This window comes from Colletotrichum abscissum, assembly GCF_030869225.1.
Source record: "Colletotrichum abscissum strain IMI 504890 chromosome Unknown Scaffold_7.1, whole genome shotgun sequence".
Lineage (NCBI taxonomy): Eukaryota > Fungi > Ascomycota > Sordariomycetes > Glomerellales > Glomerellaceae > Colletotrichum > Colletotrichum abscissum.
This window is the reverse complement of record NW_026850514.1, coordinates 1,411,576-1,436,647: the sequence shown is the minus strand read 5'-3', so window position 1 is coordinate 1,436,647 and position 25,072 is coordinate 1,411,576. Positions and strand designations below refer to the sequence as shown.

Sequence of the window (25,072 nt, the reverse complement as noted above, 5' to 3'; positions counted from 1 at the left end):
CAAAGCCTCCCATTCGTACGTTTGTAATTATCTACATACCCTGAATACTCCTGGGTCGGTACTCGCTCTCCAGATATTTCAGTTCCTCCTCTGTCAGCTTTACCTTGAGCGCCCCTATCGTCTCTTTGATCCTCTTCTCGGAACTCAAGCCAACGATTGGCCAACATCCCTGCTGCAGCACCCACGCAGTTGATACAAGGGCCATGCTGACACCCTTCTTCTTCGCAATCTCCTCGACCCGGTTTACGATATCCAGGTTCGCATCCGCAAACCACGCCTGCGTCTTCTTATCTGTCTGACTACGCAGCGAGGTTCCTTCATCATTCTCTTTGGCGAGGGGCTTCGCCAGCAGTCCGCGAGCAATCGGTGACCATGGAATCACACCGACACCGCTTGCTCGGCAGAACGGCAGCATTTCCCGCTCCTCTTCGCGGTAGAGAAGGTTGTAGAATGGTTGCATTGAGACGAACTCTGTCCAGCCGTTGGACCGGGCGATGTACTGCAGGCGGGCAAACTCCCATGTATACATGGACGAGGCGCCAATGTAGCGGACTTTGCCGGACTGGACGACGTCGTGGAGAGCTCGCATGATTTCCTCGGGAGGTGTTTCGCGGTCGAGGCGGTGGATCTGAAGAACATCTACGGGTTATCAGCATCTGGCACGTTTCTAGTTGGGCTACTCGTAATAGTCTTACCGATGTAATCCGTGCCAAGACGTTCAAGACACTGGTCGACGGCATGGAAGACGTGTTTCCTGCTCAGACCCATCTGATTCACGAGTGGACCATCATTGACGCTGGCGGGCCTGGAGTCATCGTCTGGAACGGGGTTGAAGATTTTGGAGAGAATGACGACTTTTTGGCGCGGAATGTTGAACTTCTTCAGAGCCTTGCCGATGATCACCTCGGACTTTCCGTTTGAATATGTGTCTGCCGTGTCCCAAGTATTGATGCCGTTGTCATATGCTGCCTTCAAGATCTGGAGTCCCTCTTCTTCATCAAGGACCCATGGTGAGCCCTCCCATTTGGAGGAACCAAAGGTCATGCATCCGAGGATGATTTTGGAGACCTTCAGGCCTGTATTGCCGAGTCTACGTGATGACTATTAGCTTCTCAAAAATAGCTTCAATGCTTATGATAGTCGGCTCTAGTGAATAGGGGGGCAATTTCATGACAATTCATGAGCGATTGTGCTTGGGATCATTGCGGTACTGACCTCACGTATTCCATATTACATGTATTGACCCCAAATTGTCTTTAGATAGGTCTGTCAATTCGGCTTGATTGAGCTTGATTCCGCTGGCAGTTGGCGCTCTGTAGCAATTCTCAACCAATTCATACGGATCCCCGAGGGTTTGTTTTGTACCATCACGTCATTTCACCTCTCTCTTCGGCATCACTTCATCGGCCTTCAGCTCTGTCGCCGGGATCCCTCACCACCCCCACCACCTCCGACTGCGCGATGCCCCTCTTACTCAGTGCGGGGAAGCTCCCGGACAGAGATCCACCGGTGGGATGCTCGGCATACTCACCGATGCCCGGATTAGACGACCTGCATCGGCGAGCTGTCCGACCTACATGTTCTGAAGTCTGACCTTCGCGTGTGGCAGCATATCCGTTCCTCAGTCATCGGATATGTTCGGTAAATGTGCAGGCGACAGAGGTATGAGGAGAAGCTCCGACAACGTACCCATGCGTGCAAACTGTACCCCTCATGACGGCACAGCGAAATCGGATCAGTTAAAGCCGAGGGGCACGCGATCGCGTCTCTTTTGTGACGAGACGCGTGAAGATTCCCTGACGGTAGAACTTTGCTTCCACAAGACCTTCTCTAGAGAGTTGCATACCAAAAGTTGAGCCAAAATGTCAAACGAAATCCTCGTAACTGGCGCCGCAGGCTTCGTTGGCCAGGCCCTAGTCTCTGCCCTCATCAAATCCGACCCCTCAGCAACCCTTACAATCACAGATGTAATCGAGCCCCCCATCCCCGCCGATGTGGCAGGGGAAAGCAACAAGATCAATTCCTTGAAAGCCGACCTCACCGACCCGGCAGCAGTGAGCTCTCTGCTCTCGAGGCAGTTCTCAGCTGTCTACCTCCTGCACGGCCTCATGTCCGGCGGGGCGGAAGCGAACCTCGACTTAGGCCTCAAAGTCAATCTCGATTCCGTCCGAGCCGTCCTCGATCACCTCCGGAATAATTACCCCGGCACCACGGTCGTCTTTACTAGTTCGTGCGCAGTCTACGGCCCGCGTCAGCCTGTTATCGAGAGCGAGACTGTGCCGAAGCCGCGGACATCGTACGGCACCGAGAAGCTTATTATCGAGTTGCTAGTGGAGGACTTCTCGCGGCGTGGGCTCATCGACGGCCGCATTGTGCGACTTCCTACAGTCACAGTCCGACCTGGCGCGCCTTCTGCTGCGGCATCGAGTTTCGCGTCGGGTATTGTTCGTGAGACTCTAAAGGGCATCAAAAATGTGTTGCCTGTTAGCCGTGATCTCGAAGTCTGGGTCTGTAGCCCCGCTACGGTGGTGAAGAACCTTGTTAAGGTTAAGGATGTGCCGAAAGAGAAGTTTGGGGAATCGAGAGTCGTTAACTTACCTGGTATCACCGTTACGGTGCAGGAGATTCTTGATGCGGTGGAGAAGGTCGGTGGCAAAGAATCATTGGCACTCATCGAAGAAAAGAAGGATGCCGCCATCTTGGCTATTGTGGAGACATGGGCTGCTCGGTTTGATGTGAGCAGGGCTTATGGCTTGGGTCTGGAACCTGATGGTACGATTTTGGAGGCCGTTGAGGCATTTGCGAAGACTCTTAAGGCATGATCTCCCCATAGAGCGATCAGCCTAATAATCATGCAATCCACCACTGCTTTCCCAACTCTACTCCGCATGCTGCTCGTGTCCGACTCTATCGGCTATCCTGGTCATTGGCAAAGTGCTAACAAGTACTTTGAGTACCAACATGTATCATGCCATACGTTTCGAAGACATAAGAAGTGTCATGATTTGCTCCGCTTGCCTCAGTGGTTTCAAACTACATCGACCCAATCCTTATTTTCCTCAACATCTTGCTACCATTCGCATCCCACGGTTGTGATCATGAGAGGACGGATGTATCATTGCCATGGTATCTATGCGGGCCTATTCATAGCCTAGAGCTTTGACCTTGGCCTTCTCACAGGCTTCTTTTGCCGTGCTCTATCCTCAGAAACTACCAAATGATCAATATCTAGAGTGTTCACCATCGCGGGGACAGCTTGACTGAGGCTGTTAATGCCACAAAGTCTCATCGAAGTCTCCAACTCGTCTTTCAGAACTAATGCGCGTTCAATGGTCAGCTTATACCCGAATAGATCAGATGACAAGCAACGAGGACTTACTTTGAGAGAGATGCTCTACACCATCTTGACCATACACGAGAGAGTACAAGAACGGTCGCCCGATGCCCACAGCTGTAGCTCCGAGGGCGATTGCTTTGAGGATATCCGAGCCGCGCTCGAAACCGCCATCGATGTAGACTTCGAGCTTCTCGAAAATTTCGGGACACTGTTCTCGGAGCTCTAGCAGAACTAGGATAGAGGCTTGCGATCTTTTGTCCAACCATTGTCAGCGTGTCTGCCCATCTCCAGTGATAGCTCGAGATTCAAAACTTACCCATCCAGAGATCGACCACCATGGTTGCTCAGGAAGACTGCTTCAACCCCGTACTCAACCGCTAACCTGACATCATCTGCAGTTTGAACACCCTTGAGGACGATTGGTACTCCGCTAGCCTCTCTGATCCAGGTTAGATCCTCCCATGTAATCGACTTGTCGATGTATTGCGCCATTAAGCGGCCGAGCCCGCTGCCTTTCTTGTCCTTGCTACTTTCAGCGCCGCTAATGGCTGCTCGGATCGTTCCTGCTTGAGCTGCACGCTCGTCTGCCTCTCTCTTTCCAGGGACGGGGGCATCGACGGTCACGAAGATTGCTTTTATGCCCAGTGCACGTGCCGATCGGAGGATCTCGATCGTCTTGTGACGTTCTGAGTTGATGTAAAGCTGGAAGAAGAAGGGCTGTGACGGCGGCGCGGCGGATACGATAGACTTGAGGGTATAGGATGCATTGCTCGAAATCTAATGCCCTTGATTAGCTGCGGCACCTATCGGCTCCTTTCTGTTGGATACTCACACATTGAATAATTCCTTCATTTGCTGCACCGCGACTGAGAGCCAGCTCGCCATCTGGATGCACAAGCTTTGCCATCGCGGCAGGCGAGATGAAGAACGGGGCTGAGCTTTCGAATCCAAGAATGTTCGTCTTCATATCGATATGCGAGACATTTCTTAGAATCCTTGGCCGGATCATAATTCTTCTTGTGAGTTGCTTATTGTTTCGGTGTGTGATCAGATCGGTAGCCGCAGATGAGTAGAAGGCCCATGTCTTTGGCGTCAGCGCTTTCGAGGCCACAACTTCTAGATCTGGCGCACCGATAATGGACTCTAGAGGCGGGATGGTGTCTTCGTCGGCAGAAGAGTGCTTCGAAGTCTCGGCGGGGGCAGATAATGTGCCATTGACACCCTCTGGTTGCGATGCTGCTGCAGGCACGTCTGGAGTGGCATCTTTCAGTATGCCGATGAACTTCTCGTCTGGTAGCTCCTCCAGGATATCTGGTGCGTGGACTTCATCGAATATCTTTGTGGCATTTGAGCCAGCGCACTTTAGAAGAACTGACAGGTGCTCATTCGTCAGTTTCCCAAAGACCTAGACTAGCAGGTTGTGCCAGACTCACCCGACGGACCTCCCGGATGCTCGTTGATGAAGTCTGTGATATCCCAGACTTTGGAGTGTACTGCTATCCAGCAGTCCGACTTGGTGTTGTGCTTGCTGAGATCAGTCACACTTATCGTGGCTCTCTCACTCTCCTCTGGCTTTGTCGTCATTGTGTTTCGAAAATTGCTGGCGTTCGGACTCGCTTCTCGCCGGTTTACAAACACATTCCGAAAGTCTACTAGTAACAAGGCGCCTGAGATCTCTTTTGCGAGAGGATGTTTGGTCAAGTACGTTGAAAATGGTGTAGCCTGATGTTTAGATTCCATGTACCAATTCCCAAAGTTGCCACAGCCACCGTCAAACCCTATTAACCCCTACACCGCGTTTGTCTGAGACCTAATGGCATCTCGGATCGCCTCACAGATCGCGACATCCCCGTCATTCCGGCCGGTGCTTTGCCACCCCTGTAAGCTCCGCACGCTCGTTCCCCATGTTTCGGCATTCTCGCCGATGTGGATAGCGGGTAAGCGACCATTGCCGGGAGGATTGATTCTCGCTCGTAACCACATGACTTCTTACGAATCCTCAAACATGTTCGCTACTACTGGTCTACTGGATGAAGGTTTTCCATGCAGGTAGGAAAGAGCAAGCTGGTTGCGTGATCGGAGCAGAAGCCGTGTGGGATGTGATTCTTCGCCATAAGCTGGCCGAGGAAGTCTCTCCGCGACTATCTCCGCATCTCAGAATTGGAGTCGAATATTAGGAGGGGTTGACTTTCCCGACCAAAAGTGAAGTGGCACGCATCCCAATCCTCATACTCAATTACGTCCCAAGATCACGAGTATCATCTTTCTGCTGGATCTAGCTTGTGTTGTATCATTTTCTTCTCCTCACGCTTGCAAACACTTTCACAATGCCTTCCAGCACCATCGCACCCAAGTCAAAGCCCCTCCCGCCAGGGGTCTACACCCCCGTTGTCACAATCTACAAAGCCGGCGATCCTCTGCAACCCGTAGACCATGACGCACTTTACAAGCAATGTCAAGCCTTAGTCCGCGCTGGTATGCACGGTCTCGTCTACCTCGGGACCAACGGCGAACTCGTTCTTCTGACAGCAGACGAGCGCAAGGCTATTCTCCAAACAGCGGTGCGCGCTGTCAAAGACCTTGGAAAGCCTGACTACCCTATTGTAGCTGGCATATCTGCAGAATCTACCCGCGAAGCCGTCCTCAACGCCAAAGATGCCGGCGCAGCGGGCGCAAGCTTTGGACTTTTGCTCCCGCCCAGCTACTGGGCTAAAGCCCTATCAAGTGACGCGATATTGGGATTTTACCGAGATGTTGCGGATAACTCTCCTATTCCGATTGTCATCTACAATTTCCCTGGCGTCACGTCTGGCGTGGATCTCGATTCCGACCAGATTACTGCTCTCGCGTCGCATCCCAACATCGTGGCTGTGAAGCTGACCTGCGGTAACGTCGGCAAGGTGACTCGCTTGACCAGCAAGTTTACACATGAGCAATTTGGTGTTTTTGGTGGCAGCAGCGACTACCTTCTTCCAACGCTACAGGCTGGAGGAAGTGGCTGCGTAACGGGCATGGGAAACATCTTTCCCGGTTCAACGTCAGCAGTGTACGACCTGTGGAAGGATGGGAAGGCTGATGAGTCCCTGAAACTGCAATATGATGTGGCAAACGCGGAATGGGCTTGTAAGAAGGGTATTGCCTTGACAAAATACGGTGCCTGGCACTTCTTTGGTCGCGATATCGGGCTCACCGACGAGTCAGCGTGGGAGATGAGGCGGCCGTATCTTCCACTCGGCGACGCAACTAAGATATGGGCTTTAGAAACACTTGGTGTACTCGGAGAGACGGAAAAGCAAAGGTCGTGGAGCAAATAGTCACTTTAGCAATAGATCATTGATCAGATTTCGTTAAGTTCAATGGATTACTACCTCAACTAAGATCGTTTAGCACGCGTTCGCTACAGTGATGAGCATCGAGTAACACATGTGTAATTTCGTTTTGCAAGTCAAGAAGTATTACTCCATCATGTTTTCTAGGTCGTCCTCTTAGAGGTGAATAAAATTGAGACGAATTCTCTGCAAGGCATGAAGTGCAGCCATTAAGCATTACCTAAGCATAACGATCGTGATTTTCAAAGCCACCCTTAGGCCTCAGCCATGTGAAGCTATGCTTGATCTATCCAACCCTCTATATCGCCTATTCTAACATATTTGATATACTGGCGATGGAATGTAAAAGCAACATGCACACTTTCCTTCTCAACAAAGATGCTAGGATAGCTCAACTCCCGATTTGTCTTCTCGATGGAATTGTTCGTCATGCAAAACCCATCGCCTTCCTCAAGGACCTTCTCCTTCCATGTCAATCCATCGTCGCTGGACACAGCAACCGTAAGCGTTTTACGCGGGGTTCCCCAAATTGCATTTTTGCCATTCACCGAAGCTTGATTCGGTCTCTTGTCATCCTCGGGTGTGATGTCGTCATAGAGGCCCTCTCGCTTGTCCATGCCAGGCTCGGCGGAGGAGCGGTTGAATACGATGGCCAGATTACCTGATGCTAGCCGTGCGGCGCAGATACCGCTGTTGGGATTCGGAAGAGATGTCGGCTTGGGAGGAGCCCAGTTCAGGCCATCTGGCGATGTTGAACGGTAGACATTGTCTGCCCACCGACTGCGAAAGAATGCTACATATTCAGAACCTTCGCTCTTTGGTGCGATGATATTCATATGGACAGAGCCAATGCTATTAGGCACCACATTCTCTATCCATGTTTGACCCTCGTCTTTGGAGTAGAACACCGCAGAGATATCATTGTTCCCAATCCACCTCTGACCTGGTGTTGATCGGCAGTGGAAAACTGGAAGGACCCAAGTATCATCCCCGAGAACGACGAGAGGTTGGCGCACAAAAGCCCCGGTGACACCTTTCAGTGGATAGCGGGGCGATGACCACGTCTTGCCATTGTTGCTTGAAGTGCGGGCCATTACGATGGCCCCATCTTGGTTGCCCGCATCTTGAGAGGTGTGGAAGAGCCAGATATCTCCCGTCTTGGGTGCTCGGAAAAGCACCGGGTTCTGGCAGCTGCGGTTGGTGTCAGAAGATATCTTTTGAGGCGTCGACCAGGAAGTTGTTCCAGGCTCTTGACGAGATAGCCAGATGCTAATATCCGGGAGGCCTTCCTGGGAGCCTCCGAACCAGACGCATAGTAGGGTCTTGTCGGGCAGTTGAAGTAGGTTGGATGCATGGGACTGAACCGTTGCCGCGGGGATGGCAGCAGTCTGCAGGTTTGGGGACATGGTAGGCCTAGTTGTGTGGGTGGTTTGGCAAGAGTTTGGGAGATCGAAGTTTGTCTAACCCGATAATAGAAAGCTGGCCGAAGAGTGTCCGAATGGGTAGGTTGTCTAGTATCGATCCAGCCATCAAGTCTGGTATTATCACCCTGTAGAGCCAGGTTCAGTCTACATGTATTTCTTGAGTCGAACCACGTTTGCCAATTACGCCTCGACATGCACCTCTCCTCCCACCCTTCCCCGCAATCAACCACCTTCGCCCGCCGGCGAGATTTCCGGCCCCGCAATTCATAACCTCCTGGGAAGCCCCCGTCCATGCTCCGTGTCGCAGGCGTTTGGAGAGTTCTGGGCTAGGACAAGTCTCCGAATTTCCTATTCCGTCTAAGGGTAACAAAACAACGCTCACAGCCACGAGAATGGCAGCTTAGGGTATTGTCGGTCTTCCTGAAAACGGGGCAAGCCAGAGATTGAACGGGCGACGATCAATCACTGTCAAATAGCAACACGATGCAACCCGATGACACCTCATGACTACGGCCTTCTCCCCGATGATTGTATTGGTTGATTTCCCAATAGACACCCCATGCATACATGGCTCGAGAAATGCTGTGGATTACGCGGGGTAATTCGGCTCTTGGAACTGCTCCCCATGGGGGAAGGTGAGTGCTAGGGCCAGTTCGTGAATTGGCACCAGGGTCGAGTCAGTTTATCCGGGTATATGATACAGTTGCAACCTTCTTGTGAACTTGATCTCGGACCAACAGAGAGCCAACAGTACAGAATTTCTGGCCCGCCGAACTCAGCTTCTTGCAACACGATACCTAACCCCTATCGACCTTCGCCGGAATACTCTCTTCGACAATGGGTGGTGGAACATCACTATGGGCTTCCCCCGACTGGAAGAAGGATCCAAAGGAGATCTTCAACTCTAAGCTTCTGCTGTTAGGCATCACAATAGCCTTTGCGGGATGTTCATACGGTTTTGACCAGGGAAATATCGGGGGCATCATGACGTTTCCATCCTTCCGGCGTGCCTTTGGGTTTGACACAATAAGCGAAGAAGAAGCAAACACGAGAGGTAAAGCCATTCCCTCTTATCGCTATGTTTGTTGTTTGTTGGAACCACTGCTGACGGAAACACAATGCAGAGGGCAATATAGCAGCTATGCGTAAGTAAACCTCAACCGATATTTGATTTTACACATCAGTTCTAACAGGGCATCTTCAGTCGCTGCCGGCGGCACTGCCGGTGCTTTGCTAGCAGCGCCTCTGTCCGATTTCCTTGGGAGGAAGAAGGCCGTCACATCAATGTCCGCTCTATTTCTTATAGGCTGCTCCATGCAAGAAGTTCCCAACCTGGATGTTCTTTACGCTGGAAGACTCCTAGCTGGTGTGGCCATCGGTGCGACCTCAATGGTAAGTACTCTTGTTGCAACCCTATCGAGACTTCGGCGATGAGGCTAATGCACAACTTTCAGTTGGCTCCCCAGTACCTGGCAGAAAACTCCCCAAAGTCGATCAGAGGCTCCCTTACTACCTCGTACAACTTGATGATCATCTTGGCACTTGCGATTGCCTTTTGGGTTAACTACGCAGTCAGCCTTTGGCCCAATCAGAACCCCGACAACAACAAGGCTTGGCAGCTGGCTCTTGGCATTCAGTTGATTCCAGGCTTCTTCCTCTTCACTCTTATCTGGTGTAAGTCCTCACGATAATACAGCACCTCATAAGTTGGACCAGAAAGACTAACGTGACCATTCACATAGTCGTCGTCGAGACCCCACGAGCCCTCATTTCGAAAGGGAAACAAGAGCGCGGACTTAAGAACCTGTGCAAGCTGAGAGGCCTGCCTGCCGAACATCCTTACGTACACCAAGAGTATCTGGAAATTCTGGCCCAGTCGGAAGCCGAGCAAAGCCAAGCCAAGGGTATGATCAAAAACAGGGCATGAAAACACGCATGCGGAAGAACAAAGTTGACCCCTACTCTTAGGTCATGGCTATGTGGTGGTTGTAAAAGACATCGTCACCAACGCCAGCAATCGGCGGCGACTTTTCCTTGCCGTCATGCTGTTCCTGTTCCACAAGCTTACAGGTAGGACCACTCCGCTGCCCTTCAGGTCATAGTATGCGGGTAAGCTGACAGTGTGCAACTTTAGGCACTGACTCCCTGAACTACTTTGCGCCCCAAATCTTCGCCATGATTGGAGTACCTAAAGGCTCGAGTTCTCTTTTGACGACTGGCGTCTACGGTGTTGTCAAGCTTGCAACGACCATAATCTACGTTACTGTCATTGTTGACCGTGTTGGACGTCGTCTTCCACTCATGATCGGAGCAACCATTCAGGCTACAGCTATGCTCTACATTGGTCTCTTTCTCCGCTTTTCCGATGTTCAGCCTGGAAGTGGAACGACTCCGGGTGGCATTGTGGGCATTATCATGTGAGTTTCTTGAAGCGCACAGTCTCAAAGAGATTTTCGTCTAATACGAGACCAGGATTTATCTCTACGCCTTCGGCTGGTCTTTCGGGCACTCAGTAGCACCATACGTCGTAGCCGCTGAGATCTTCCCCGCGCGAGTTCGATCGGTCTGCATGTCCTGCTGCCTCTTCACAAACTGGATCGTCAACTACGGTATCACCTCGGCCACACCACACATGCTGAGTACCATGAAGTACGGCACGTTCTTGTTCTTTTCCATCATGACGTACATTGGTGCCATTTTCGTCTTTTTCTGTCTGCCCGAGCTCAAGGGCCGAAGCATCGAATCCATGGATGATCTCTTTGCTCACTCACTATGGACCATGTTCAAGCGCGCCTATCCTACCGAGGACGAGAAGGTTAGGCACGATGTTCAGGAGCAATTGCAGCACGAGGAAGACAAAGTTGTTTCGCATGTAACAATGGTTGAGGATAATGGTAGGCGTGCTTAAGAGACTGGCGACTGCTGAATGATTGGGAATTTGGAGCGTAATTTGATATACAGACAGAAAACTATGTTGCTCTAAGAATTATATAAGTCATGTTTGATACGAAGAAAATCTAAAAGCAGGATTCTCTCTAATGCCTCATGGGCTACGAGAAGCCTTCCACAGCTCAACCAAGTAGTCGAACCTCAGGCAGTGACAGTTGGAAGACGCCTGATCTCGCATATTTTTCAGCCTCAACAAATCCTGATTCTCTCTAGAAATAACATTCGGCGATGACGTACATGTATGGTCCTTCGGCAGACTCCTTTGCAGGAGTCACATCCACTGCAACACACTAAGATAAGAATGCAGCTTCCCTTTGTTTGAGTGTGACATCGCAACGATGACCAACCGGACTAATCAGCCAAACATTGCGCATGTCCATCACATCATCGGTCATGTCGTCAGCTAGTCTTATGCCTCGACATTCGCGGAAAAAAACTGCTACAGCGAGTCGTAACTCCATGCGAGCTAAATGTGCTCCAATACAAACCCGAGTCCCAGCTCCCCAAGGAGACAATGATCGCCTCTGCTCCTTCGTCAATCTCTCAGTCAGAAACCGAGTCTCGTCGAATCTACGCAGGTATCAGCTCGATCTGCCAATTTGATGGGTTCACGGCACAGTCCACGCATCTTACCTCTCAGGGTCTGGAAAAACATTGGGGTTACGGTGGAGCGTGTACGCCTGCGTCTCTACAACTATGCCACCAGGAATGAAGAATCCACCCAGCGTCACACCACCCGGAGGTACAGACCTAGGTAGGTTACCTGCAACCGCCCCGTACACGCGCAACGTCTCTTCGATGACGGCGTTGAGAAGCGGCAGTTTCTCGAGAACGGCGTCGTTGATCTCGTCGTCTCTGAGGTTGTGAAGCTCCGCTTCGAGATTTTGACGGAGGGTCGGTCTCTTCAGCACCACCCAGACTAGATAGGTCAGTGTAATAGAGGTGGTATCGGACCCTGCCACGATGAGGTTCGTCGCCTCTGACTGCAACTTTTCCGGAGTCAGGCTGTACTCGATCTTTTCATCACACGCAGCTTGCATGTTACTAAATAGGTTTGCAGAATGCCCATTGCCTTTTTGGCTGCTTGTGGCCATACTAGCATATTCGCCGATGATGTGCCCCGCGTTTGCAAGCTCCTTGGGGTACTGAAAGGGTAGATATTGGGCGAGATAGAATAGCCAGGGCACTTCGCGTCGAAACATTGAAGCTGTGAAGAGCATTTCCAACGCGTGGATGTAGGAGCTTTTCTAATAGAATTCAGCGTTACGTCCAACCAAGATTTGTTAAACTGACCTCGCCGAGCTCTAGTGTCTTGAAAGACTCGCCAAAAGACAAGTGGGCAATAACGTCCGTCGTCATGAGCATCCACCACTTGAGAATATCGGCTTTACCCTTCAAAGCATCCGCCCGAATACGGTCTACGGCTAATTCAACCTTCTCTCGAACAACCAACTCCCAATTCTCGCGCAGCGAGAGGCTCGCAAAGGCTCTAGAAAACAGCCTGCGCCTCACAGCATGCTCCTTGGGATCGGTGATGAAGACAATGCCTGGCTCACGCCCATCTATGACCTCAGAGTACCATGGCCCTTTGGTGAAGCCAGAGCCAATCTTGTGAATTGCAGTAAACGACTCGGGGTCCGCGATTGCGACTTCATTGGGCGAGATTCGCACAAATGATCCGTACTTCTGGTGGAGAGAGTGTACGTAGTGCATTCGACGACCTACGAGCACATGGAATTTTAGAGTATAGTTGACGAAGCAAGTATGCCACGGGCCAGGTACATGACTGATCGAGCAGGTCAGTCCTCTGAGAAGAACCTGTTCGAAAAACCATTAGCATATTTTGAGTCGAGAGAACCGCCCCACCCAAACAGATGAGGTAGCTTCCTACTGACATAGGCGGAGAAGACCATGCAAAGGGCGGCGATGATGTAGCCAGCATTTGCAGAATTGAGAAGCGACATGGCGGATCTTATAGATATGGTGCTATGATCAATCTTGCCGGTATGAATATAGGCTTCTAAATCAATGTACAGAAATCAATTGCCAAATGCACTTGTCAATCGGAGGAACGGGTTAGAGAAGCAGGTTATGGGGATGGGCTAGAATCAATCATTGAATTGTAGTCAGTGAGACGGCTTCTCTGCGGCGTGTCTCCTTGTTGATGATTACTCAACACCTAATACCGAGGATACACAATGGACTATGACAGCTCATATGTGAGCGAAGCAGGCGGATGAGGATAGATTTCTGGTCAGAAACGCCGCCGGACGCTCTTTGTCAGACGCCCGACTTGATTTCGTGACAGGTCTTCTACGTCATCTCGGCCAGAACACCAAAGGCCTCCACATGTAGCGTTGCCCAGTTCTGAGGGCGTTGAGTCTGACTTTTTCTACCATATTTTGTTTCACTGATTATTAAACCATATGTTGTCTGATTTCTCAACTGCGTGCTCGACGACTGATACTATCCGATATTTAGAATCAAAGGGCAAATGGAAATGATACTATACGCTTTCTCTACCTAAACCCCTCTGCTCCGCATTTCTATCGAGATATGTGCAGCAAGTAGGTAGTAGCTCGAATCGAATGGGATAGGGGTCTTATATTTGATAACGATTAGAATTTGATACGATTAGTAATTAAATTCCTCGGAGTTGCTTATGATCAGACTTTGAGAGCATATTGCTCCTCAGCCAGATTGACGCACTAGCTATGGATTTCTCCTGTGCGTGCTATTGCTACTGAAAATATGCTGGTCACATCGAAAGCTCTGATTGTTGATCTGCAAGGGTCTTGAATCAGCGAATAGAGAATAAGTGAAAAGGCCCACATCCACACAACTCATCTACTCACCAAGACTATCATTCTTCGGTATTATAACTTATCCATTGGTGAAAGCAGACAAATAGTGCTACGGATCAATATACGTGTCAGGCCTCGCCGGTCAGGCCTCGTCGGTTAAGGGATAGCTCAGGGGCATGAGGAGGGGGACCAAGCAACAAAGGAGCAGCTCAGGCATATATAGAGCGCTGGTAGTACACCTCGAGGGAAGGGCAGATTTCAGTAATTCATCTTTTAGACCCTAACAGCAGTTGGCCTCTGTGAGCTTCTTCCCTGTGTCACACACCTATTGACAATACGATGGGTAGAAAAGACGACTATTTAGCACCATTCGCCTCGTATAGCTGGGCAGACCCCTCTCTGATTCAGGCGGTATAAGATTAAGCGAAGGAGGAAGAGATAAGAAGTAAGAATGAGAAGTCTCAATTCAAATTTCACAATAATCCAAAGCATCGCTCGAAAGATTTCTGGACGCTTATTCACATTCCATGCTCGAGCACATGGGGCTTCATACCTCTTTGAGGGCAAAGTTTACCAGACACAAACTAATTTGAAAACTAATAAAAGATAGCATTGGTGTTAGTAGGGTTAGTACATCGTGCGATCAGTTCGAATCGACATCGGCGCGGACCAGCTGACGGAACTCGTCGGAGGCAAGCAAGAAATCATACACCAATCTTGCCTCTCATACAAAACCGATAGGGGCAAATCACCCCCATGTTCGGTCATTTTACCATACTAGCATCACATTCATCTCTGGGAGCCGGTTGCGAAAAGATTACGAGTTTTCAGATTCAGCATTCACGCAACGTGTTAAAACAGTAAATATGTTGTTATTCAATTCCTATGCGCCCCCTGAGCCTTAAAAATGTAATGAAATACATTCGATAGGCTTTCAACTGAGCGTTGAGACCGATGTTACAACAATCGACTGTTGCCAAATCCTTTTTGCCCTACTGGAAAGCCTTCTTCTCTATGTGATAGCTAAGTGACTAATATTTCAGAAGTTACTCGGGTGGCATGGGCCTGTCCAGTTGAAGGTGGACGTTCTAGCTGCCCCACGCCTCAAGATCTCAGCAGCTGCCGAGGGACTTGAGCTGCCATCCGGAAGGGGGGTTCTGGGTGCTGATAAAGCTCAGCCCGCAGCTGGTCGTCGCATCGATGAACCAGTTACGACCGTTGACGGTGATGTGGCCCTGTCCGCCCTTTGGTATGCAGGCAGTGCCAAGCTGAAAGCTGTTGCCATCGAGAAGCTGGACTTTGCAGTTGGCGAGGACAACCGCAGCCTGGGCGGCAATGGCGAGGATAGTATAGGTCTTCATATCTGACAATCTCATCAGCTGTTTGCTCGCGTATTGGTGTAGTGTTGCTCACTGATAGGTAATTGGTCGCTAATGAAGACGGTTCAAGTTGGTATGAGGAAGCTTCTTAGAAAACTGATTCAATTGTGCGGTGTGCTGGAGGAAACAAACAGTCTATGGACTCAAAGGAATTCTCTGTATTTATACATCTCAGTAGCGGTTAGGAAGGTCGGAGTTCATTGTCGGATTTGTGAGAGACAGCGGAGCGAGACCGACTCAACCAAGCTCACAGAGTGTGTGGTCTATGACATGTCTGATTGTCATAGTAACTCATTTTACGGAGTAAACGTATTAGGAAGAATGTCAGAAATCTCACGGTCAGCAACAGGCGTACGATGTGAGCCGTCACTTGGTTGTATAGTATTGACTAAACCATTCTTCGTGATGGGAAGAAAGTGTGGGTCCTGCGTGACGGCCCACACCGTACGACTGGTATTGACTGGGAGAATTATAACATTCGTCCCAATACGTTAACTCCGTAAAATGACTAGTCATAAGACAAACATGATGAGTAGTCGGATAAGTCCTTAGAGAGCCTAAGTTCCTACACTCTCTTATACAGTAGGTAATTGAGTTCATTTTAAAGTTGTCAGGTGTTTGGGGATGTCGTGCGACCTCTCTCAGGTTCGTATGATAGCTTCTCTGATGCCGGACCCGACGGATGAGAGACTTGAATACACGTCAAGGGAATTGGTAATCCAGAGCGGATGAATTACATACTTTCCCGATGCTCTAGGCTTACCTATGGACCCTGCTGCGACGTGCCATTTCACGTAACTTACCCGGCTCCGACCTCTCGTGGAGCAAAAGCCCTGTAGCCGTATGGAATCGATAACAAACCCAAAATAGCCAATCTGATACAGAGTGCAATTGCCCAAATATTCCACCGTTCAAATGTCATTATCAAATAGCGCCGTTCAGTGATGTGCTAAATGAGGTAGACACTTAGCCCAGGCTTAGGTTGGCCAGTGGCTGAAGAATTGGCTAGGCTATCCGCAACTAACGTTTGTCATCCGCAAAAGTCTGGAATGGGACGGGCCGGTCAATATGTCAACTCGTTCCACCAGCATGTACAAAAGGCTAAGGGAAGCCTTGGTCTCACTTTCAGCTGTGTCTCAGCAAACCACATGACATAAAACAACTAGTCGGCTCGCGTCACTTAGAATTACTCACATCTGTATCTTCCAATGCCTGCCACTGAGCTTACGGACATAGCAGCAGTCAAAGATGCCATCGGTCCTATCGATCCTAACAAACCGGTCTACATGCTCAATATTTTGAAGTTTCGCCCCGTCGCTATTTACGACCCTACCGCTCCAGCCGATTTCCACTCTCTCCCCGCTTGTAGCGGTCAAGATGCGTGGCAACAACGTTACGTGCCTGCTTTTTTCGCCCTTCCTACAATGAATGGCACTCGTGTCCCATTCTCCGGCAAAATGGTTGGGAAGGTGCTAGGGCTGGAGGACGATGATTGGGATGAAGTGGCTCTTGTGCAATACGAGAATATTGGAGTTTTCAGAGACACAATTGCGAGCGAAGAGTACAAGCGACTTGTAGTGCCGCACCGAGTTGCCGCTCTGGCTGATGCGCGATTGTTTGCGTTTGAGTTTTCAGGTTCTCTTTGAGTAGAGCTGACTCTTTGGCTAATTACGGAAAGTATTCCGCAATTCTTTCCAGCGACGTATTCCGACCTGTCAGCCCTTGGCTCGAGTCATGCACCTCGGCAGTTGGCTGATAGCTAAAGATAGCGAAGGGGGGGAAGCACCCTGGAGTTTTGATAAGATATAATCAGAAAAGAGATAAGTCTGTCAAGTTGAATCAGCGAATAAGAATTCCTACAAAGACTCAAGATGTTGAACTCCGTTGTGAGGGGCCGATGGCGCTCGTCCATGGCGGGGAAAGACATTAATACCGACAAATTTGGTGCTAGGACTGATCAGGCAAGTATCCCAGTAATAACTGGATGGAAACTTCCGTTGCTTCTCCCCGTAATCCACTCACCGTGCTTGGGCCGCTGAAAGAGTCCCTCTTTTTCCTCCTTGACATCAAGATTCCCCCCACGTGTTTGTTGTCTGTTACGCCCAACACGCCGGAGTTGGATCATAGCAACGTTGCTTGCCTGTCATAATGGAAGGTCAACCCGAGGCCGTCATGTCTTTACAATTTCAATCAGAAACGCGGCGACGAAAGGGCTCCAAACACGACAAAACGGGATGTCTGACCTGCCGATATCGGTAAGCCCGCCTCACCGATAACCCTATCGCGGGACCCCTCATTCTGATAAGTATTCTTGGAACATTAGGAGGAAGAAGTGCGTCGAGAATACGTTTCCAATCTGTGGAACATGCTCCAGGTTGAATCTGAAATGCGTGCGATCGACGGCTCGCGATGTAGTCCCGACTACCTGGGTCGAACAGAAGAAGAGCACACTGCAGGCAACTCAGGCGCTACGACCGTCGACGAGAGATAACTCGCATCAACCATTATCGTCATGTTTTCCGTTGCTTGCTTCACCTCCGGGCGTGGACCAGGGCGAACCGCCTCAGAAGCGACAAGTAATGCGATACTACATTACAGTGCTGAGCCATTTTTTGACTGCAAGCGAGCAGTTCAACTCGTTCCTATCTGGTTCGTTACTCTCTGAATGAATTGGATGCACTTCCATATGTCTCGATGGGCTGCAACTGACACTTAGAATCTTTCAGAGTTCCTACCAATGGCTATGGAATCGAGTGTGCTTTACGATGCACTGGTCGCTTTTGCTTCTGGTCACTTGTCACTCACGAATGAGTCATATCGGGTCTCTGCCTTAGAAGCTCACTCGACAGCAATCACCAACCTCGCCACAGCCCTCGCTAAACCACAACATGAAATCACATGGTACGAAATCAAAGCAGCAACATGCTTGGCCTTTGTCATAGGTGAGGTATGCGTAGGAGATAACGACGGGTGGTGTGCACACCTCAACGGTGCCAAGCTCATCATCGAGTCCGCCGTGGTCAATCCAAGCTCAGGGACGACCTTGCGAGGACCTGAAGTCTTCAAACGGAGCTCCGAGGGTCAGTGGATTCTTCGAAACTTTGCGTATCACGACATGATTGGGAGTGTGACCATGCGGAGGAGGCCGCTGCTAGACTGCAGTTATCTGGATGGCATCACAGACGTTGTCGACACCTACCTAGGCGTCGCCACAGATCTTTTACGCCATGTAGCTACTTTGAGTAGCATTGATGAAGAGACCAGACTCGATGTTGCTCTGGGGGCTGAGGAGATAACCAGAAGAAAGAAGTTGTTCCATGCCACCTGCGAAGGAGTCGAGCAAGAGCTGCAAGACTGGCGATGTAGGCCAGATGCCGCTCCAGAACTTGCTGCTCTGGCGCATGCATTTAGGAGCGCTGTTCTTATTGTGCTATTCCGACTGATACGGAGTCGGCTGAGTTCGGAGGAAGAGACCACTCAAGGAGCAAGCTCTGAAGCCATGACAGAGGAGATGCTACCGACAAAGATGCGGACGCAGGTGTCTAACATCCTGAGGCACGTCTCAGATATTCCGGTCGGGTCACATACTGAGTCGGCAATACTCTTTCCTCTCTTCCTTGCTGGCGGCGAGGCGACTGAGGATGAACACATGGATGCTGTTCGTGTTCGGTTGCAGATGACGTTGCAGAAACGACGATTCCAGAATATTTCTCGTTCTTTGATAATACTAGAAGATTTATGGCAAAGGCGGCAAAACTCAGGTTTGACAGATGAAGCAGACTGGACTGACATCTTGGACGAGACTGGGGAACATCTTCTCTTGACTTAGGGCCGGTTATCGGTACAATTTACAAGAGTCTACTAAAATGATGGAAATGCACAAACAAAGGCTAGCTACATTGAGCGTCAGGTCGGCGACCACGTATAACCCATGCTCAGCAAGCGATGCTGAACCAATAATCTTTAAGCTCACGACTAGATCTACAGAGACCAGCAAGATCGGAACCGGTCCTTACCCCGCCTTAGGCCGATGCAAAGCCTCCACACACGCCAGATACGCCATGCAGATACGCCATGAGCCCATATGATACCGTATCAGATAGCCAGCCTCCAATATTGACCAGCTTTCAGATCAGAGCAACGATAACGATACAAGGTAACATGCTTAGGACTAGGTATATCTCTAGCCCACCTCCCGCATATGGTCACAAAGCTTATTAGCTCTAGTGTCTCTGCTCTCAACCTCGCGAACCCTCGAGTATTACGTCTATCTTGTTCTGTCCACTTGACCGGCTGTGATAAATACTTTTGAGATGGCTACTGCGTCGCAAAAGATGGCAAAGACAGCCGCCAAGCTTGGTCCGGAATTCATATCAACACTCAACCCCGTCGTGAACGGGATTCCATCTGCCAGTGCAGTCCTCCACCGCTCACTGAAAAGCGCGCCGCCACATGTAGTATCAGCAAAGGGCAAACATCTAACATTTTCTGATGGCCGAACCATCTTGGATTCAACATGTGGCGCAGCAGTAGCATGCATAGGATCGAACAATGAACGAGTCAAGAAAGCCATGGTTGAGCAAATTGACAAGTTTGCCTATTGCAACTCCATGTTCTTTGGCCACGAGATTGGGGAGAAGCTTGCTGATGAACTCATTGACGGCACAGGCGGTGCCATGTCGAAATCGTACATTATGTGCTCAGGTATACTTTCAGCCCCTTTGAGAGGAAATGATAACAAACACTTGATACTAACGCTCCTAGGCTCTGAGGCTATGGAATCCGCAATGAAGATGGCACGACAGTATTTTATGGAATTGTCTCCTCGACAGCCAAAGCGGATCAATTTCATTGCCAGAGAAGGATCATACCATGGTACAACTCTTGGTTCGCTGTCAATGAGCGGGCATGTCGCGCGGCGGAGTCTCTTCCTCGATATGCTGCTTCCGAACATATACAGAGTGTCAGCTTGCAACCCGTACCGCGGTATGAGCGAGGGTCAGACCGAGCAGGAATACGTCAGTCAACTGGCCGATGAGCTGGACCAGAAATTCCAAGAGCTTGGCCCCGATTCGGTATGCGCATTTGTCGCAGAGCCTATTGTTGGTGCAGTAAGTAGTCATCCAATGTCTCAACTATTATAACCTCGTCTTAATATTCATTCCTACAGACTCTGGGTTGTATTCCAGCTCTGCCTGGATATTTCAGGGCTATTAGAAAGGTCTGCGACAAGTATGGCGCCCTACTTATCTTGGATGGTAAGAACACTGAGCCTAAGGCGCACGTCTAAATCATTTTGTACCAAATAAACACTGACATACGTGAAGAGGTCATGTCCGGCATGGGTCGCTGCGGCTCTCTACATGCGTGGCAACAAGAGGGAGTTATCCCTGATATCCAGACACTTGCTAAAGGTCTCGGCGGCGGTTACGCGCCCATGGCTGGTATGCTCATCAATCACCGTGTGGCTGATGCTCTCAAGAACGGAAGCGGGTAAGATCTCTACAGACTTCTCCTACATATTATTCGAGGTTGACTAATCACGATACAGCTCATTTTCACACGGACATACTTATCAGGGCCATCCTGTTGGATGCGCTGCTGCCCTCGAAGTCCAACGAATCATCCGGGAAGAGGATCTCGTCGCAAATGTTCGAAAACAGGGCGCTCTGCTTGAGAAGCGGTTGCGGTACTACCTAGATGACAACCCTCATGTTGGCAACATCCGAGGCAAAGGCCTCTTTTGGGGGGTAAGTCTATCAGAGCCTATTCACTCTTTACTTTCTCGAGGCGCCAACTCACAAGCCTTTCTCCTGTAGATCGAGTTTGTCATAGACAGACTTACCAAAGAACCTTTCCCGAGATTTGAGGATATCGCGAACAAAACTTATCTTATTGGATTCAACGACTTCGGCATCAGCCTGTATCCAGGTATGGGAACGAAAGATGGTGTTCTGGGCGATCATGTCCTTCTTGCGCCTGCATACACTAGTACAAGCGAAGAGATTGAGGAAATCGCGTCCAGAACTCGAGATACTATCTTTCAGGTATTCGAGAGTATTGGGACTGCCACTCGCGGTTGAATATTTATAAGCGCACTGTATGTAATCTTGGTGCTAGATGGTATTCAAGGTTCCCCTTCAAAAATGCCGAACTCAACCAAACGACATTATCAGAAGCCCGCAACTAAGTACGCTTTCACAAAAGTCCCTCGGGACGATAGGACATGACGATCGCCACCCTAGTCGACATAGTAGATTCAAGCTAGCGGCAGCCTAGCCGTCACACCCTGATGCGTCAGCAATCTTCTGCACACTTTTCACGCCTTCCATTACTTATTGAGCTTAGAGATCTCTGACTTGTTTGCCCGTGTTCCCGAAGCAAATAATTTCATTGCAAATTTGCTCAAAACTCACAAGTAGCCACCATGAGCATATATCCGAGGTGTGCTGGCGATGTAACCTTCAACACACTATCATCTAACGCGTTTTCCGAATGGCCGGAGTCCATCGCTGGCATAATATGCAAGACCCCGCCCGTCGGCCGCAATAGCGCCCCGCACTTTGCGGAATGCTGCTCCGGCACGGTCTACAACATCACGAGCCCGACGTCGCCCAACGACCAAGTGTACCCAGTCTCGTGCGCTACTTTTTGTCAAGTCAGTCCGGAGATGAATGCCGACAATCCGAATAACCCCTACGGGTTCAGCAACCACTTCATGTGTCTCACCGACGGCACAAGGGAGCCCTCATCCTGGGAGGTTGTCTGCGCCACGGTGACACCGCCGGGCGTGGCATGGCCTACGAGTTTTCCCAATACTCCTGTCCTCTCGTGGAAGACTAGGTCTTGGACGACCGATATTTACTCGCGCATCAGCGAGGTTACGTCTGTCGTTGAAAACCCGACTACATCGCCAACCGCGACGGTAACGACAGATATCACAACATCTTCGTCGTCTCAAAAAGCTTCTATCTCAACGTCTGACTCAAGCGCGGCATCCACATCGCTTGCTACAGCTTCATCAACACAAACGAGCGCAGCTGTGGCGACGCCAACGGGTAGCGGTGCCGCCGAAGGCAAGAGAGTGCATGCGAGAGACCTCACATTGAGCATCCTGCTTCTCATAAGCGCCCTTTGTCGCGCTTAAACCTGTCGTCTCCAGCGATTGCGTCAAGAAGGCTGCTGTCAAAGGCTCTGAGCATGCATCCATCCGTCGCGACGGGCATTTCGTTGCCTATGTTGGATCTTTCTTGCGGGGATGACTCGCATTTCAAGCTTAACGTCAAGGACTAAGGCTGGGGTGGCCAGTTAAAATGTACTAAGTAGTATGTAGTGGTCTGTGATGAATATGAGCGTATCTTTGGATAACCTTGTCCAGACGCCTAGGTGAAACCCGATGACACCCGGGATAGATTAAGTTGCCAAGCCTTGAGACAAGCATTCTTCTCGGTACAAAGACCATCTATCCCAAACCAATGCTCAGATGATCAACTCATTGCTTCATCGCTTTCTAACTCAGGTCCAGTTTGAGCTCATCCTCATGATCATGAGTGAAAGATAGAAAGTGATATAGATAGGTTTCATGTACAATACTCCGAAGACATAACGTCATCTGGGTCTTCCAAACGAAGTCATTCCTCCTTGTAACTTCTCATAGACACACCCGACGGATTTCGCTTATCACATTGGCAGTACAACTCGACGTGAGCCAATCAAAATCCAAGAGTCTGTCCGGCCTCCTTGGTCACAGCAGCCTTCACATTGGCAGATCCAAGAAGAGAGTACGAGTAAGGAGGGCTGTTAGCATTCAATGTGCCAACTGATGCAGTGTTTTGGCTCTCACCACCAAGCACAACATCAATGGCAACAGCATACCTGCGGAGTAGGATTATCAGTCACGGAACACTGCCAGCTTAAGGTAGTCCAAATTGGTTGAAGGGACTTACCCAATCTCCTTGCTAGACTCGCTAAAGATGGCCTTCTTTCCGACATTCTCAAAGACGGAGCTCTGAATGAGAGCTTGTGCACTCATGCGAGTGTTGATGCCCGTATCCATGGTGTTGTAGAACTGGTTGTAAATATGGGCAGTTCCGAAACGCAACAGGGGGCCACGACTGCGGACGTTGTAGAAGTGATTATTCGCATAAGTGACATGGAGGGTTCCCGTATCCTCGGCGGCATTACTGTCAGAGTGGCCAACAAGAGAGCCCTTGGAGTGGTCATGAAAGTACGTGTGGGAGATGGTGACCCAGTCAGCGGCGTGAGAGAGATCAGTCAACCCATCGTAGAAGTCCTTGTCGCCGTCGCGGGTGGCAGAAAGATCGCAGTGGTCTACCCATACGTTCTTGGATAGCTGGATGGTAATGGCGTCACCGTAGTCTGCTTCGACCTTGCTGATCTTCATGTTGCGGACGATGACGTTCTTTTGTCCAAGAATAGTGAGGCCGATACCCTCTAGAGCTATAATTGAAAAATATGAGCTTTGAGGGGGTTCGAGTGAGTAGTGTCACTTACAGCTGCCCGTCTTTCCCACGATAGTTTTATCAGAGCCGACTTGGACTTTTGCCGCGCCGACAATGTTGCCTGAAACAATGACAATACCTGGACCGGATGCAATAGCTGCGGCGGATAGTTGAGCAAGGTTCGTCACTGTAGTAGTGGTTCCTCCGGAGCCACCCTTGGTTCTAAATTTTAAGGATCAGTTCAAATGTTCTGGACAACTTTGATATCGTCTATCCTTACCCGCCATTCTGAGTGGCATAACCAATGTTTGCTGCATCCGTGATAGCAGCCCTCTTGTTCAGGAGACGACCTTCAGGGTTCGTAGGAGTGGGCGAAGCCGATGCAGCGATAGCCAGAAAGGCCCAAGACGCAAAGCTATTCAGCTTCATCGCGACAAGGATCAAGAGATAAAAGGTATGTACAAGATGAGCAAGTTTCACGACTTCAGTGGAGCGATGGAAATTAAGCTTAAGTTTTGCGACATGCGGACGATGATCGCTTATATGCCGATCGCTGGTAAATTCAGCGGCATGATGATATGACTTCTTAACTCCACAGCTCTCCTTATTTCTCCTCAACTCTGGAATTAATATGAAGCCAAGACATACATCAGGGGAGAACGTCGAAGCCGACATATCGACTTCTTGGCATCGTGGCAATGTGTTCCTCCAATGCTATGCATCCATAGGCTCTCAACATGCCCTTCTAGGTGGACTGGCCGGGGATTTTCAATTTCCCCGAATGAGACGACATCTTCGCCTTTCTCAACCATGCTTCACGGAACCTAACCATGACTGTTCAGTTGAAACGGAAACGTACCAAAAGCGTAACGGACGCAACGTGAAGTCTTTCCCCATTGGACCAGTAATCTATTCGGTTTTTTGTCCATGGTGGTGTCGTTCCCTATTCACACGTCCAAAGGGATCGTTCTGCGGAGAAAATTGTTGTTGGAGGAAAATTGCCAGGGTCGGCCGCCCACTGGCCCAAGGCGAATGGCGGGATAACGCGTGGGGGTCCGAAGAAAACGTGATCATCTTCGGGGTGCTACACCACGTTGTCTCCACTCTGCCCCGGATTGATCGGGGCCAGCACGGCACACCGCATCGGTGGATCATAGTAGCGCCTATCTAGCGTTCGGTTCATCGTTCTTAATTTTCGGATTAAGACGATCAACGTATCTAGCGCCGACTATGAACCGAAAAGCAGACGAACGAATTCGGTAAGCATGTCGGCGACCAATAGAAGTTGAGCTGTCACCAGAATGGACTGCGATTCGGTTATGGGTGAGACATCCGGCAAAACTCCAACATGTGAGCCATTGGCTGGCATGATGGGCTTCTTTTGAACA

General features: G+C 50.0%; 12 protein-coding genes across 12 annotated transcripts; 6 read left to right on the top strand and 6 right to left on the bottom strand.

Moving 5' to 3' along the window:
• Positions 1 to 31: 31 nt before the first annotated feature.
• Positions 32 to 1,229, bottom strand: CABS01_03989 (uncharacterized protein; the record flags this gene model as incomplete). Its single annotated transcript, XM_060537361.1, has 3 exons — positions 32 to 639; positions 696 to 1,090; positions 1,216 to 1,229. 3 exons carry the CDS (start codon positions 1,227 to 1,229, stop codon positions 32 to 34), a joined length of 1,017 nt encoding a protein of 338 aa, XP_060391619.1.
• A 633-nt stretch (positions 1,230 to 1,862) lies between these two features.
• On the top strand, positions 1,863 to 2,822 carry CABS01_03988 (NAD dependent epimerase/dehydratase; the record flags this gene model as incomplete). The annotated part of the gene is made up of 1 exon (XM_060537360.1): positions 1,863 to 2,822. One exon carries the CDS (start codon positions 1,863 to 1,865, stop codon positions 2,820 to 2,822), a length of 960 nt encoding a protein of 319 aa, XP_060391618.1.
• A 329-nt stretch (positions 2,823 to 3,151) lies between these two features.
• On the bottom strand, positions 3,152 to 4,921 carry CABS01_03987 (cytochrome b2; the record flags this gene model as incomplete). The annotated part of the gene is made up of 5 exons (XM_060537359.1): positions 3,152 to 3,315; positions 3,380 to 3,588; positions 3,654 to 4,114; positions 4,170 to 4,708; positions 4,771 to 4,921. 5 exons carry the CDS (start codon positions 4,919 to 4,921, stop codon positions 3,152 to 3,154), a joined length of 1,524 nt encoding a protein of 507 aa, XP_060391617.1.
• A 743-nt stretch (positions 4,922 to 5,664) lies between these two features.
• Positions 5,665 to 6,651, top strand: CABS01_03986 (dihydrodipicolinate synthase; the record flags this gene model as incomplete). The annotated part of the gene is made up of 1 exon (XM_060537358.1): positions 5,665 to 6,651. The coding sequence occupies one exon, from the start codon at positions 5,665 to 5,667 to the stop codon at positions 6,649 to 6,651; it is 987 nt and encodes a 328-aa protein (XP_060391616.1).
• A 290-nt stretch (positions 6,652 to 6,941) lies between these two features.
• Positions 6,942 to 8,072, bottom strand: CABS01_03985 (glycosyl hydrolase; the record flags this gene model as incomplete). Its single annotated transcript, XM_060537357.1, has 1 exon — positions 6,942 to 8,072. The coding sequence occupies one exon, from the start codon at positions 8,070 to 8,072 to the stop codon at positions 6,942 to 6,944; it is 1,131 nt and encodes a 376-aa protein (XP_060391615.1).
• An 855-nt stretch (positions 8,073 to 8,927) lies between these two features.
• CABS01_03984 (quinate permease) lies at positions 8,928 to 10,998 on the top strand (the record flags this gene model as incomplete). The annotated part of the gene is made up of 8 exons (XM_060537356.1): positions 8,928 to 9,144; positions 9,215 to 9,235; positions 9,295 to 9,482; positions 9,545 to 9,764; positions 9,833 to 9,994; positions 10,059 to 10,160; positions 10,225 to 10,507; positions 10,563 to 10,998. 8 exons carry the CDS (start codon positions 8,928 to 8,930, stop codon positions 10,996 to 10,998), a joined length of 1,629 nt encoding a protein of 542 aa, XP_060391614.1.
• Positions 10,999 to 11,668: 670 nt separating this feature from the next.
• Positions 11,669 to 13,003, bottom strand: CABS01_03983 (cytochrome P450; the record flags this gene model as incomplete). The annotated part of the gene is made up of 3 exons (XM_060537355.1): positions 11,669 to 12,286; positions 12,333 to 12,857; positions 12,935 to 13,003. The coding sequence occupies 3 exons, from the start codon at positions 13,001 to 13,003 to the stop codon at positions 11,669 to 11,671; spliced, it is 1,212 nt and encodes a 403-aa protein (XP_060391613.1).
• A 1,952-nt stretch (positions 13,004 to 14,955) lies between these two features.
• Positions 14,956 to 15,219, bottom strand: CABS01_03982 (uncharacterized protein; the record flags this gene model as incomplete). The annotated part of the gene is made up of 1 exon (XM_060537354.1): positions 14,956 to 15,219. One exon carries the CDS (start codon positions 15,217 to 15,219, stop codon positions 14,956 to 14,958), a length of 264 nt encoding a protein of 87 aa, XP_060391612.1.
• Positions 15,220 to 16,430: 1,211 nt separating this feature from the next.
• CABS01_03981 (uncharacterized protein) lies at positions 16,431 to 16,868 on the top strand (the record flags this gene model as incomplete). Its single annotated transcript, XM_060537353.1, has 1 exon — positions 16,431 to 16,868. The coding sequence occupies one exon, from the start codon at positions 16,431 to 16,433 to the stop codon at positions 16,866 to 16,868; it is 438 nt and encodes a 145-aa protein (XP_060391611.1).
• Positions 16,869 to 17,370: 502 nt separating this feature from the next.
• Positions 17,371 to 19,051, top strand: CABS01_03980 (uncharacterized protein; the record flags this gene model as incomplete). Its single annotated transcript, XM_060537352.1, has 3 exons — positions 17,371 to 17,477; positions 17,546 to 17,871; positions 17,949 to 19,051. 3 exons carry the CDS (start codon positions 17,371 to 17,373, stop codon positions 19,049 to 19,051), a joined length of 1,536 nt encoding a protein of 511 aa, XP_060391610.1.
• A 742-nt stretch (positions 19,052 to 19,793) lies between these two features.
• Positions 19,794 to 22,369, top strand: CABS01_03979 (aminotransferase class-III; the record flags this gene model as incomplete). The annotated part of the gene is made up of 7 exons (XM_060537351.1): positions 19,794 to 19,926; positions 19,987 to 20,333; positions 20,393 to 20,480; positions 20,637 to 20,715; positions 20,774 to 20,972; positions 21,042 to 21,153; positions 21,645 to 22,369. 7 exons carry the CDS (start codon positions 19,794 to 19,796, stop codon positions 22,367 to 22,369), a joined length of 1,683 nt encoding a protein of 560 aa, XP_060391609.1.
• Positions 22,370 to 22,934: 565 nt separating this feature from the next.
• On the bottom strand, positions 22,935 to 24,113 carry CABS01_03978 (pectate lyase 2; the record flags this gene model as incomplete). The annotated part of the gene is made up of 4 exons (XM_060537350.1): positions 22,935 to 23,097; positions 23,169 to 23,682; positions 23,737 to 23,906; positions 23,965 to 24,113. 4 exons carry the CDS (start codon positions 24,111 to 24,113, stop codon positions 22,935 to 22,937), a joined length of 996 nt encoding a protein of 331 aa, XP_060391608.1.
• Positions 24,114 to 25,072: the final 959 nt, after the last annotated feature.